Below are 15,000 nucleotides of genomic sequence, written 5' to 3' on the forward strand. Positions count from 1 at the left end.
ACTCATGGAATTTACTAGACTTCATGACATAAGGTAAAATTTGTAAATTACTTTTAAATCACGTGAAATTACCTTGAATTATATAAAATTTTGTTAGATGAAGTTAAATTACATCAGATGGGATAAAATTTTGGTATATCGGATTAAATTGTTTTTACATCAGGTCAGTTTATGCAAGATTGGAATGAAATTAACTTATGTCTGATTTGATGAAGTAACGCTAATCTAAAAATAACAGGGGTGACTGATCTTCGTATTTCCATGTTTTTCCTTCTTTGCATGTGTGTGTGTGTGTGTGTGTGTGTGTGTGTGTGTGTGTGTGTGTGTGTGTGTGTGTGTGTGTGTGTGTGTGTGTGTGTGTGTGTGTGTGTGTGTGTGTGTGTGTGCTTGTAAAAAAAAAAAAGATAGTAATAATAAAATCTAATTAGGGAACATCGCAAGAAGGGACAGCCTGCTCCTGATACACCCTGATACACACCCCCACACGCCCTCCCCTCCTGGTACATCCCAACACCCCCGCCCACCCGCGCCCGCGCACCCTCCCACACTCCAACACGCCCTCCTCTCCTAATACACTCCAATTCACTCTAAAAGATCTCTAAAACACCCCAAACACCCCCTCCCACCTCCTGATACACCCCAACACACCCTCACCCCTCCTACTACACCCCCACCACACGAACCACACCACACAGCCTCCACACACCCTCTCTCATTCTCATACACCCCAACACATCCCCACACAAGCTCCACACACCCTCTCCCGTCCTCATATACACCAGCACAGCCTCCCCACATCCCCACACGCCCTCCCTGACACTCCCGCGGCGGCACAGTGGGGAAGAAAGCCAGTCATGTAAATCTGAAGTGTTTTTTTTTTTGTCACGTATCTTTCAACTGCTGATAGAGACAACTTGATAACTCACCACCACCACCACCACCACCACCACCACTACTACCACAAGCAACAACAACACTACTACTACTTCTACCATAATTATTAACACTGCAATTTTCACTACCACCATCATTGCTACCATCATCATCATCATCATCATCATTGCCATTATCATCATCACTGGCTTCATAACTTAAGCAGCAGACCGTGTATTGTGAAGGCAACACAATGAGGAATATGTATGATGATGATCGTCACTACTATCATCACTATCACATCACAGTATCCACTACTATCACTATCCCTGTGCCTACTTATACGTAAGTCACCACCACAACCATCACCACCATCACAACCACCACCACAACTCTCTCTACCACTACTACCACAAATAATGCCACTTCTGTCACCATCACCATCATCACCAACAAACTTCTCCAATTTTATCACCACCATCACCACAATCACCATCAGCAACCACCTACACCACTTCTATCACTACCACCACCACCACCACAATCAACTATACAGGCCCCCACGTCGGCGCCTCCTCCTTCGCCCTCGCCCTTGCCGCCGCCACCACCACCGCCACCGTCAGTATTACCATATACACACAGCCGCCAGGGAGTTCCTTGACCGACCTGATGAGCGAACCAAACACGCCCTGTGACGCAAACAACAACAACCTGACGTCACAAACACCACCACTGCCACCACCACCACCACCACCACCACTGCTGCTACTACTACCACTACCACCACTATCATCATTATTGCTTTACAACTGTCTCTTCTACTACAACTACTGTGTGTTACTACTGTGATAAATTACCGTATACAAAGATGCTGTTACTACTACTACTACTACTATTACTACTACTGCTACAAGCGGGACAATATCTAGCCAGCATGTAGCATGTTATAATTTCGACACAAATTTTAATAGTGAAGCGCATTTCCAATCAGCAAATGAAATTAATTCATGGACACGCACACACACACACACACGCACACACACACACACGACAGACAGATAAACAAACGAGGTGAAATAGGGAGAAATTTTATTAAGTCAGTCAGTCAGTCAGTCAGTCAGTCGGTCAGTCAGTCAAAGGATACAACACAATCCTAACTGCATTCCCATTCAAGCCGAGTCAGCCTCCCCATCCACTGCTTGAAATATTAATAGCACTGATGATTACTTAAGTGGAGCCCTGCCTATACTCCATATCAAGTGTCACTCACCGATTATAATACATCTACCTGTCACTCCTTATAACCTACCTGGCCGCTCCCTGCCTTTGTGCGGTGTGTGTGAAAGAAGAAAGGAAGAAAGGAGGGAGGGAGGTAGAAAGGAGGGAGGGTTGGAAGGAGGGAAGGGCAGAAGGGTGGAAGGGTGGAAGGGTGGGAGGGGAGGGGAGGGGGGAAGAGGACAGAGGATGGAGGAGTGAGTGAGTGACTGTGTGTAAATCAGCCAGCCACACTCGCACACTCACCACTGATGAAACACACACAGACACACACACACACACACACACACACACACACACACACACACACACACACTATGTCGCAAACGAACAAGCACCTTTTTACCGATATCTGAAACGCTGCCGCTATTCCGAGTAACGCAACAATAATGCAACTGCCGTGCCGCCTACACCACTACAAGCCCCCAAAGCCTACACGATCATCTGCACTACTACGACAACGACTACTACTATTACTACTACTACTACCACTACTAAACGCTCCATCACTCCTTTCTCCAATACCTCTACTACTAAAAACTACTACTCCTACTACTACTACTTCAATCATAATTTCATCCATAAAGGTCACAATTACCTACAATGCAATAACAATAACAATACCACGACTACTATTAGTACTACTACTACTTCTACAAATTGACAACGAACCAATTAAAGTACGTTAATATCAATACAAGTTAAAGTGTGTTAGAGAGAGAGAGAGAGAGAGAGAGAGAGAGAGAGAGAGAGGAGAGAGAGAGAGAGAGAGAGAGAGAGAGAGAGAGAGAGAGAGAGAATTATCCCCATTATTCCTTTCCCCTCAAAATGAAAATAGGAAAAAATAAATATAACAATGAACAAGATCCGGGAGGGAAATGAAACAAACAAATAAATATGGATAGTAATAAAAAATAAAAATAAATAAATAAATAAATAACTGAATAACAATAAATAAATAAAAGGAAAAAATAAATCCTCTAATCCTTCAGGAGGCCACACACTTACGCAATCGGAGCCTTAATCTTGACGCATCTGCCTCACAAGTGACGTCCATCAGGCGCAACGTAAAAATCTTGACGCACTTCAGAACCAATGACGTACAACAAGCGTGACGCACAAACAAATAAATAAAATAAATAAACCAAAAAATACGATAAGATAAGAAATAAATATATATAAATAGATAAAATAAATAAAGATATGAAAACGATACTATGCATTGCTGAAGTATACAATAAATAGATAGATAAATAAATAAAATAAATAAAATAAAGACACGAAATACTGAATAATTATCACACACACACACACACACACACACACACACACACACACACACACACACACACAACGGATTATTTTTCTGTATACATTAATTTTCTTCCTACTCTATCTCTTACCACTATTTTCATTCCACTGTTTTGTTCCCTTCCTCTCTGTTCCACGTTCCGCCCTCGTTCCGCCATTTCCAGTACGTTCCACAAGATTGGCCACTGTTCCGTTTCGTTCCTTCCTCTCCCGTTCCTTTTCCTTCCGTGAATTTACTTGTTGTTCCCCAGTAAGTTTTCCACCTCTGTTCCATTAATGTTCCCCGGTTACTGTTCAATTATGTTCCGTTTGGTTCTGTTCTGTTCCTATTAGTGATTCGCTCTTCCCCTTTCCTATCCATTCCACCAGTCAGTTCCACCTCTGTCCGTTCCATCCAGTTACTATCCACCTTCCTATCCACTCCACCATCAGTGTTCCACCTCCGTTTAGCGTCCCGCCCATTTACTGTTCCATATCCGTCGGACCTACTATCACTTCCAACTATGTCTGCTCCACCATCATTGTTCTGTTCCACATCTGTCCGTTCCACCATTATTTTTCTGTTCCAAATCCGTCCGTTCCACCATCCCTGTTCTGTTCCGCTTCTCTCCAGCATTCCAGCTTCCCTGTTCTGTTCCACCATCCCTGTTCTGTTCCACATCTCAGCAGCTTTCCACCATCACTGTTCTGTTCCACCTTTTCGCAGCCGCTCCACCATCACTGTTCTGTTCCACATCTAGGCTGCGTTCCACCATCCCTGATCTGCCCCATCTCCCCGCTGCATCACGCTTCACTCCAATCACCAATATGTTCCGCTCCTCGCTGTTCTGTCCATCACTCAGTATTATTATTTTTCATGGAACTCATGACATACACCACCAACACCAGCAGAACACCACCACCACCACCACCACCACCACCTGAACTAGCACCACCAGCAGAACAAGCAGCACCAGCAGCACAGTAGTATCCTTCCTTCCTTGGGGACACACACACACACACACACACACACACACACACTGGAGTATCTATGCAGTTAAGGAATGATGTTAATAGTACGAATGAAATAAGAATAATACACAACAACAACAACAACAGCAACAACAACAACAACAACAACAGTAAAAACAACAACAACAGTAAAAACAAGACGAAGACGGAGAACAAGAACAAGAACAAGAACATGAACAAGAAAAAAGAAGACGCAACAACAACAATAACAAAGAGAAGAAGAAGAAGAAGAAGAAGAAGAAGAAGAAGAAGAAGAAGAAGAAGAAGAAGAAGAAGAAGAAGAAGAAGAAGAAGAAGAAGAAGACCACCACCACCACCACCAAAAATACACAAGTAAAAAATCACAAATACACCGAAAATCACACATATGAACCGTACATAACTCTCTCTCTCTCTCTCTCTCTCTCTCTCTCTCTCTCTCTCTCTCTCTCTCTCTCTCTCTCTCTCTCTCTCTGTGTGTGTGTGTGTGTGTGTGTGTGTGTGTGTGTGTGTGTGTGTGTGTGTGTGTGTGTGTGTGTCTCAAGGTGCGCACCCCCTCCCTGGGCGTAAGCGTGGCGTCCCCGGACACCCCCCTGAGAGGAGGTGACGCGAGGGACTGAGCAACCCACATTAATAATACAGGGGCACTGTGTATAGAGGGGCTGAAAGACGCGCCTTGGTGGGGAGAGAGAGAGAGAGAGAGAGAGAGAGAGAGAGAGAGAGAGAGAGAGAGAGAGAGAGAGAGAGAGAGAGAGAGAGAGAGAGAGAGAGAGAGAGAGAGAGAGAGAGAGAGAGAGAGTTGCGTAAGTAAAGAAAAACGTGTATGAAATTACTAAAACAAAGCTCGTATATAATTATTTTAAATTCTATAATATTCTGTGACCATTAGCCCACACACACACACACACACACACACACACACACACACACACACACACACACACACACACACACACACACACACACACACAGGCAAAACAGGAAGAACAAACACTCGTGATGTATATTAAACTCGAGGGGAAAACAAAATTATAACATTAAAGAATAAAAAAAAAGTAAACGAAAAAAAAAAACACACCACACCCTAAAAAAAAAAAAGCACAAAAACACAGGATACAATTATGAGAAAGACGAGGAAACCAGGTAAGATCCGGTGGGGGGAGGGGAAGAGAATAGTAGTAGTAGTAGTAGTAGTAGTAGTAGTAGTAGTAGTAGTAGTAGTAGTAGTAGTAGTAGTAGTAGTAAAAAGATAAACAAGAAAGAAATGAACACAAATAAACGAGAAAAATCATAAAGCATAGAAGACAAGGAGGAAAGGTAAGGAAGGAAGAAAAGGACAGGTATTACAAGACTAAGGCAGGACAGGTAAACTTGTTCTCACCTGGGGTAAAATCAGACTCAGCTGCCGCTCGCCCGCCCACACTGCTCCCGGCGCCTGGAACACACGAGAGGCAACACTCAGTAATAGGAGGAGGCGACACACACACACACACACACACACACACACACACACACACACACACACACACACACACACACACACACACACACACACACAGTAAGAGATGAGAATTATGCAGAAATACAGTTTTCCAAAAAGAACAATACATCAGTGAAATACATTACTAGAGGAAGTGTTGTGTGTGTGTGTGTGTGTGTGTGTGTGTGTGTGTGTGTGTGTGTGTGTGTGTGTGTGTGTGTGTGTGTGTGTGTGTGTGTGTGTGTGTGTGTGTGTGTGTGTGTGTGTGCTAACAGTGTACTTAAATTTTAAAGGGCAGCAAGATAATTTGGCGTTCGAAGGACGGAATATTACAAGCCTGACACAGTCTTTTAAAACATGAACAGGTGGATAAATTGGTTGAAAGTTAGTATGGAGAAAGCAAACTTGACTAGAATTCATTATATTAAAGTTACATACACACACACACACACACACACACACACACAGAGACTGACAGTACGTGCCTCACTTCATCATCTTTGCTTTTATCTTCATTCACTTCACTCACACGTAAAATCTTTTCATTCACAGATGCATTTTCACTCTCGCGTTCACGGACAAAATAACGCGCGCATTTCCGACGACGAAAAAAAAAAGTATTACATATTTTCTAGCACCGTGTTTTTTTTTCTCTCTCTCTCTCTCTCTCTTTTTCCCTGAAGCTCGTGAACACTACACACACACACACACACACACACACACACACACACACACACACACACACACACACACACACACTAATAAATAAAACACACAAAGGAACAACGACGTTTGATATTTGATTCCTTTGTGGACTCGATGGACTTAAGCAAGAAAGAAAATATCACATTACGTCTCTGCTTTATTAAAATAACCCACACTCTTCCACTCCCTCCCTCCCCTCCCTCCTTTCCCTCCCTTTTTTCCTTCCCTTTTCAATTTATACAAGTTAAGAAGGTGAAGAAGAAAAGGGGGATGGAGGGAATGGAAAAAGAGAGAAAGACAGGGAGGGAGGAAAGGAGAGAAAGAGAGGGAGGGTTGAAATAGGGTTGAATAGCAAGTGTTACCAATGGCAGGGCGTATCCAGTCGGGCCCTCGCAGTGTTGCCAAGGTGGGGAAGTATTCACAGGGGTGTTATTGAGAAGGATTACATTAACTTGCTCTCATACACTCATTTGCATGACTATCACACCACCGCCTCAGTGTGTTTAAGTATGGCTGACTGCCTACACACACACACACACACACACACACACACACACACACACACACACACACACACACACACACACACACACACACACACACACACACACTATGTTTAGTTAAATGTTGTGTTCTTGTTGCAGTAATTACTAAGTTTAAAAAGATTTGCAATATAATTTCCTACTCGTGAATTATTACCGCTGTTATTGTTGTTATTGTTGTTGTTGTTGTTATTATTATTATTATTATTATTATTATTATTATTATTATTATTATTATTATTGTTGTAAGTAGTAGTAGTAGTAGTAGTTTCATTATTATCGTCTATCATTACTCTCATTGTCATTATTGTCATTTATTTTTAGTCTCTCTCTCTCTCTCTCTCTCTCTCTCTCTCTCTCTCTCTCTCTCTCTCTCTCTCTCTCTCTCTCTCTCTCTCTCTCTCTCTCAGTCTACCTATTCTTGGCTTTAAATGGTGCCCCTCTTTTCAGCATGTCACTGTGTGTGTGTGTGTGTGTGTGTGTGTGTGTGTGTGTGTGTGTGTGTGTGTGTGTGTGTGTGTGTGTGTGTGTGTGTGTGTGTGTGTGTGTGTGTGTGTGTGTGTGTGTGTGTGTGTGCCAAGTTCATGACCCACGCACGTACACGCCTAAAACCGCAACATCCGCACATACATAACACACACACACACACACACACACACACACACACACACACACACACACACTGAGAATGAATGAATAAACAAATAAATAGGCACAAATAAATAAACAACATACATAAACAAAGCTTGCAAGGTGTAACTGAAAGGAGGAGGAGGAGGAGGAGGAGGAGGAGGAGGAGGAGGAGGAGGAGGAGGAGGAGGAGGAGGAGGAGGAGGAGGTAGCCTGTGTTTCTAGTCCACGTTCCCTCTCACCTCCTCCTCCTCCTCCTCCTCCTCCTCCTCCTCCTCCTCCTCCTCCTCCTCCTCCTCCTCTTCCTCCTCCAGCCCAGGAACGGAGGTGGTGTACAGCGTAACTTGAAACCAAAACATGACCTCGAGGTGTAAAAATAAGTGTTTCACATACACACAAGATCCAGAGAGAGAGAGAGAGAGAGAGAGAGAGAGAGAGAGAGAGAGAGAGAGAGAGAGAGAGAGAGAGAGAGAGAGAGAGAGAGAGAGAGAGAGAGAGAGAGAGAGAGAGAGAGAGAGAGACAGCAAAATCAAGAAGGAAGTTCATAAAATAGCGACTTTTACTAATATTTCTTCTTCTCTTCTTCCTCGTTCTTCTTCTTCTTCATCATCATCTTTTTCCCTCTTCGTCCTCCTTCACCTGTGCCACTATCACCTTCTTCTCTTTCCTCTCCTTCATCATCTCCTCTTCCTCTTCCTCATCATCATCACCTGCACCTGCTTTTACTTCATCCCTTCTTCCTTCTTCTCTCTCTCTCTTTTTGGCTCCACCTGCTCCTCCTCCTCCTCCTCCTCCTCCACTCTGACGCTTCCTGATAATGTCCACAGCCGTCCATTCAACTCGAGAGAGAGAGAGAGAGAGAGAGAGAGAGAGAGAGAGAGAGAGAGAGAGAGAGAGAGAGAGAGAGAGAGAGAGAGAGAGAGAGAGAGAGAGAGAGAGAGCAAACACGGCATATCAAGGGACAAACGGCGAGCGGTGGTGCATCTTACAGCACTTTCTTCTCCTCTTCCCCCCCCCCCCTTGCGTTGCGTCACCGTCTGAGAGAAGTAAATTAATATGCGAGGACTAAGGTAGGCGTCGTGGATGCGTTAAATGGCAATGTAATGTCAATAGAACGATGAGATAAGTTTATTTTTCTTTCTTTCTTTTTATATTTATGTGTGTGTGTGTGTGTGTGTGTGTGTGTGTGTGTGTGTGTGTGTGTGTGTGTGTGTGTGTGTGTGTGTGTGTGTGTGTGTTTTTTTTCCTTTTTTTTTCTACCAGGTGCGTAAATTAAGTGCGGATTTTGTATGTGAAAAGGGTTATCTGTGTGTGTGTGTGTGTGTGTGTGTGTGTGTGTGTGTGTGTGTGTGTGTGTGTGTGTGTGTGTGTGTGTGTGTGTGTGTGTGTGTGTGTGTGTGTGTGTGTGTAGAGTGAATAGCGATGCGTCATTTTGGTTTGGCTGACTTACCTTATTTTATTTGGTTATTAGGTCAGTTTTTTTTCTTTTGCGTGTGATTCAAATGCCCCGCGTTAAAATATAGTGCGCATTTATTTATTTATTCATTTATTTATTTACTCTTAATCTCTGTTGAAATGTGACGCGTAAAAGAAAGTGCTTATGTGAAGAACGATGTTTTTTTTTATTTATTTTTTTTTATGAGAGAGAGAGAGAGAGAGAGAGAGAGAGAGAGAGAGAGAGAGAGAGAGAGAGAGAGAGAGAGAGAGAGAGAGAGAGAGAGAGAGAGAGAGAGAGAGAGAGAACCCTGCTGGACTTCTAAGAAACCAACAAGACTGATCATGAATAACTAATAATAATAATAATAATAATAATAATAATAATAATAATAATAATAATAATAATAACAATAATAATAATAATAATAATAATAATAATAAAAGTGATAATGACGATGATAATAATAATAATAATAATAATAATAATAATAATAATAATAATAATAATAATAATAATAACAATAATAACAACAATAAAACGTTAATCACCACTGAAAAATTAAAACGCTATTAGGAAGAAAGTGCAAAAATAATAATAAATTAATGGAAAGAAATAATTAATGATCGTAGGGAGGAGGAGGAGAAGGAGGAGGAGGAGGAGGAGGAGGAGGAGGAGGAGGAGGAGGAGGAGGAGGAGGAGGAGGAGGAGGAGATATGGAACAGACGATAAAGAAGAAAGGTCCAAATAAATACATAAGCAACCATAAAAATAGAGGAGGAGGAGGAGGAGGAGGAGGAGGAGGAGGAGGAGGAGGAGGAGGAGGAGGAGGAGGAGGAGGAGGAGGAGGATTGAAAGAAAACAAAATTGGGATGAAACACGGTAAGGGTGCACCGAGAGAGAGAGAGAGAGAGAGAGAGAGAGAGAGAGAGAGAGAGAGAGAGAGAGAGAGAGAGAGAGAGAGAGAGAGAGAGCAAGCGCGGGGGAGGTGTGGGTGGCAGCTTGAGGAAAGGTGGTTGGTTGGTAGAAGGCGGAGGGAAGAAATGGAAGAGGAAGAGGAAGAGGAGGAGGAGGAGGAGGAGGAGGGAACGTAATGATCTTGAGGCGTGTGGGAGGGCGTGGGAAGGTGTGTGTGTGTGTGTGTGTGTGTGTGTGTGTGTGTGTGTGTGTGTGTGTGTGTGTGTGTGTGTGTGTGTGTGTGTGTGTGTGTGTGTGTGTGTGTGTGTGTGTGTGTGTGATTGGCGTTGATATGCTGCGAGAGAGAGAGAGAGAGAGAGAGAGAGAGAGAGAGAGAGAGAGAGAGAGAGAGAGAGAGAGAGAGAGAGAGAGAGAGAGAGAGAGAGAGAGAGAGAGAGAGAAATTACTATCACTACTACTATTGCTACAACAACAACAACAACAACAACAACAACAACAACAATAATAATGATAATAATAATAATAATAATAATAATAATAATAATAATAATAATAATAATAATAATAGTGCAAATCCAACAAGCCTTCCATTTCAACACCCACACACGAGTTTGTCATAGGAAAAATAGAAAATGGGATGAGAAATAAAAATAGGCATGGAACATTATAGTCTTTTTTACCACGAGGAGGAGGAGGAGGAGGAGGAGGAGGAGGAGGAGGAGGAGGAGGAGGAGGAGGAGGAACGAAGGAATTGAGTCGGAAAACGATGATAAGATGAAAAAGAGTAGGAAAATCTCTCTCTCTCTCTCTCTCTCTCTCTCTCTCTCTCTCTCTCTCTCTCTCTCTCTCTCTCTCTCTCACACCTCGTCATTGCATACACAGCCACGTCACCATCACGAATGACGTCACTACTGATTCTGATTCTCTCTCTCTCTCTCTCTCTCTCTCTCTCTCTCTCTCTCTCTCTCTCTCTCTCTCTCTCTCTCATCGAGCAGCAATGCGCGGCCATCTATGCTCGAGAACGCTTCATTTGCTCAGTTTTCTCACTCACTCACTGATTCATTCATTCTTTCATTATTTTCTATTAATTTATTCATTATTTTCATTCATTCATTCACTATTTATTTCTATTCCTTCCCTTCCTTCCTTCCTTCCTTTATTCCTTCCCTCCCTCGTACATTTTTCTCTTCTTACTCACTCACTCACTCATATCATTTGAATTAGCTTCCAAATCTCTCTCTCTCTCACACCAACCTCTCATCCATCCACCTCCACTACTACTACTACTACTACTACTACTACTACTACTACTACTACTACCACCACCACCACCACCACCACCACCACCCACACCGCCCGTCTCCTCACACTTCTCATCAATATTCTTCCTTAAGTTGACGATGTACAAATATACAAGTCCTTAGAGAGAGAGAGAGAGAGAGAGAGAGAGAGAGAGAGAGAGAGAGAGAGAGAGAGAGAGAGAGAGAGAGAGAGAGAGAGAGAGAGAGAGAGAGACACATCAGCAACATGACTTCACCGGCCTCATAAATTCTATCTTGTCTTCTCTACTTAGTTTCTGCATCGCCAGGACCAGACCAGGCCTGACTAGACCTTTCCCCCACACCATGACTCCCCTTGACTACACCCCTCCCATCCCCTCCCCCATCAGACTAAGACTCTCTGACCCACCTCCTCCCTGACCTCCCAGACACCACTCCCCCCTTACCTCCCTGATTTGACAATGAAGACACACAAAGACCTCGACTAGACCACAGATCAGACCTTCTCAAGACCCATTCTCCTTCCTCAGACCAAACTAGACCCCCCCCGTCACTAAACCTTACCCCTTCCCCCTTCCCAGCTCCGTGCGTACGCCAGGGGAGGGAGGGAGCGAGAGAGAGGAGAGGAGAGGAGAGTTGAAGAAATGAGTAAGGGGTGAAAAGGTGAGTGAGAGATGAACGGAAGCAGAGTGAGTGAGTGAGTGAGTGAGTGAGTGAGAGTTAAAACGAGGAAGGATAGAAAGAGTTAGAGTGATAAAGATGTAGGAAATTTTGAGGAAGGCAGGGAGAGGCAGTGAGTGTGAAGGGGGGAGTGATGAGAGAAGGAAGGAGAGAGAGAGAGAGAGTGAAGGAGTGAGTCAGTAAAGGAGGGAGGGTAGTGAGTGAAGGAGAGTGGAATGAAAAGCAGAGAGAGAGAGAGAGAGAGAGAGAGAGAGAGAGAGAGAGAGAGAGAGAGAGAGAGAGAGAGAGAGAGAGAGAGAGAGAGAGAGAGAGAGAGAAATGCATTACCTCGATTTCATTTTTCTTGTTAACTTTTCGGCAATGCTCTCTCTCTCTCTCTCTCTCTCTCTCTCTCTCTCTCTCTCTCTCTCTCTCTCTCTCTCTCGTAATAGCAATGACGTCTTCAAATTGCAATGATTAAAGAAAACTAACAAGATTCAAGACATTTTATTATCACGTATATCCCGTTTTCTGTCTTTATTGTACTGCGGTGGCTTACTGATGGAGGAGGAGGAGGAGGAGAAGGAGGAGGAGGAAGGCGTAGTGAACGTGGGTGGTGATGTTGGTGGACAAGCCGGGAGTGTTGTTAGGAGGAGGAGGAGGAGGAGGAGGAAGAGGAGGGCATGGAGAGCGTGGGTGGTGGCGGGGGTGGTAGCGGGGGTGGTGGTGGAGGTAAGTAAAGAGGTGGAGGGATGTTGCAAGCAGTGGAGGAGGAGGAGGAGGAGGAGGAGGAGGAGGAGGAGGAGGAGGAGGAGGAGGAGGAGGAGGAGGAGGATGGGCTGGGTTAGTGTTGTGGATTAAATGGTGGGGAAGAGTGAGACGAGGAGGAGGAGGAGGAGGAGGAGAAGGAGGAGGAGGAGGGACACAAAGGAAAACAAACAATAAACCAGCTGGTCCTAACGAGGCAAGTACAAAACTAAACAAAGAAAGGAAGGTGAGAGAAATACTGACGAGAAAATTTGACAAGAAGAAGAAGAAGAAGAAGAAGAAGAAGAAGAAGAAGAAGAAGAAGAAGAAGAAGGAAGAGAATGGACGGAGGCAAACACTGCATTTCATAAGTATAAAGTATTTCATAAGACACCACGGACCAAATAAATAAATAATAAATAAACAAATTAATAAATAAACAAACAAAAACAAACAAATCTAGTAATCCAACATTTTTTGCAGGTAGTTTCATTCCATCACAGAACCACCACCAAGCGTCACCAGAACAAGCATCACCTTATCACACACAATTAACGGGCTCACATCAACAACTACTATAGTGTCCGGTAAAACTCATCCCGTAAAGAAAACGGGAGTTGGGCGATGAACGATATTTTGCATAATGCGATATTACGTCTTGCATTATTACTGAGGGCAAGCATTGAACAACTAGTAGTGAAGACGCGACCAAAGAGAAACGGTTTAATAAGAAATATCCAGCACTATATAACTAACAGCTGGGCGATATTTTCACTACAACCACCTATATATTTTTTTTATGCATTTATTTTTTTTGGCACTACATTCTCTTAAATAGTTGTGTAGCTTAGAGAAGACAAAATTAACCTCTTATTCTCACTTTTGTTTCTATATATCCAAGTAAACTACTCTTTTATGCTTTGCTCTCTCACCACGACTATTTTCAAAGGACTACCCGTATTCAAAAGTGTTTCCCCTGCTAATAATGTACAGGTCTTATTATCTACACTAAAACCATGAAAATACCCTTAAAAACACGTGCAACTTCAACTACTAGTAGAGGCGTTTGAAAAATAACTGTGGAACGGATGGAAGTGTAGTGAAGAAGTGACCAAAACGAACAATATGGTTTAAGAATGGAATAGAAATGAGTCGTTTTTAAGAAGAATCGAATCGCGTATCAATAATCCCAAACTCGCTCTACCCGGTCACGTCGGATCGGACCGCATTGTTGTCGATTACGCAAAAAGTGTTGAATCGTCAAGAAATTTTTAAAAGCTTTCATTAAATCGTGTCTGAGTTTCTGTTCGGGTAAGCTAAACAAATTGAGTTCTCTGAGGCGCTGTTCACGTGATTTGTTTTGGAGTTTAGTAATCTCTCTCTCTCTCTCTCTCTCTCTCTCTCTCTCTCTCTCTCTCTCTCTCTCTCTCTCTCTCTCTCTCTCTCTCTCTGGGCCATATTCTGAAACACTCCTGTCCTGCACCTCCACTACTTTCAAAAGGCTCTTGTTGAAGTGGCACGGGTTTTCAAGAGCGTTTTTACTGTTCTATTGACAGATTAACAAGATTTCTACATTATTAACAGGAGAAACACTCTTGAGAACCCGTCTAATAGTTTCTATGGCCTTTGAAAATAGTCGAGGTGAGACCAAACCGTTTCTAAATACTCTCTCTCTCTCTCTCTCTCTCTCTCTCTCTCTCTCTCTCTCTCTCTCTCTCTCTCTCTCTCTCTCTCTCTCTCTCTCTCGTCGATGCATAAAATACACTCACCCCAAATTATAAGGAGCATTCAGGATGTGGTCACACTCATGAACTAACATTACGTGGATAAGTTTTTTACATTCGCTAAAGGTTCTGTCAATGAACGAGTAATGTGTCAATGTATCGGCTGATCAACCCACTTCCGTTCATTGGTGGTTGGCTTGAGGTCTTTTGAAGTGATAACTGTCAATTCTTTTCCTTGATTTTTTTTATTTAAAGACGTGCAGATTATTCGCTCAAATATATAGATAACAAGTTTTTTTTTTCTTTTTCGTTCTCTCCATGTATATAATTTTGCACGTGCTGCTTCCCTTTATATATATAATTTTTCGTTTGTTATTCTATTTTGTTTTTCATTTGCTATTCTCTATGTATATATATATATATTTTTTTG

General features: G+C 42.9%; 1 protein-coding gene across 2 annotated transcripts in view; it reads right to left on the bottom strand.

Moving 5' to 3' along the window:
• Positions 1 to 15,000, bottom strand: part of LOC135105101 (protogenin A-like) — a 173,620-nt gene that overhangs the window by 39,619 nt on the left and 119,001 nt on the right. For both annotated transcript variants that reach the window (XM_064013091.1, XM_064013094.1), the window contains exon 3: positions 5,831 to 5,884. In XM_064013091.1, the coding sequence (XP_063869161.1) occupies positions 5,831 to 5,884 (54 nt within the window). The remainder of the gene's footprint in view (positions 1 to 5,830; positions 5,885 to 15,000) is intronic.

Source organism: Scylla paramamosain, chromosome 11 (genome assembly GCF_035594125.1).
Source record: "Scylla paramamosain isolate STU-SP2022 chromosome 11, ASM3559412v1, whole genome shotgun sequence".
Classification (NCBI taxonomy): domain Eukaryota; kingdom Metazoa; phylum Arthropoda; class Malacostraca; order Decapoda; family Portunidae; genus Scylla; species Scylla paramamosain.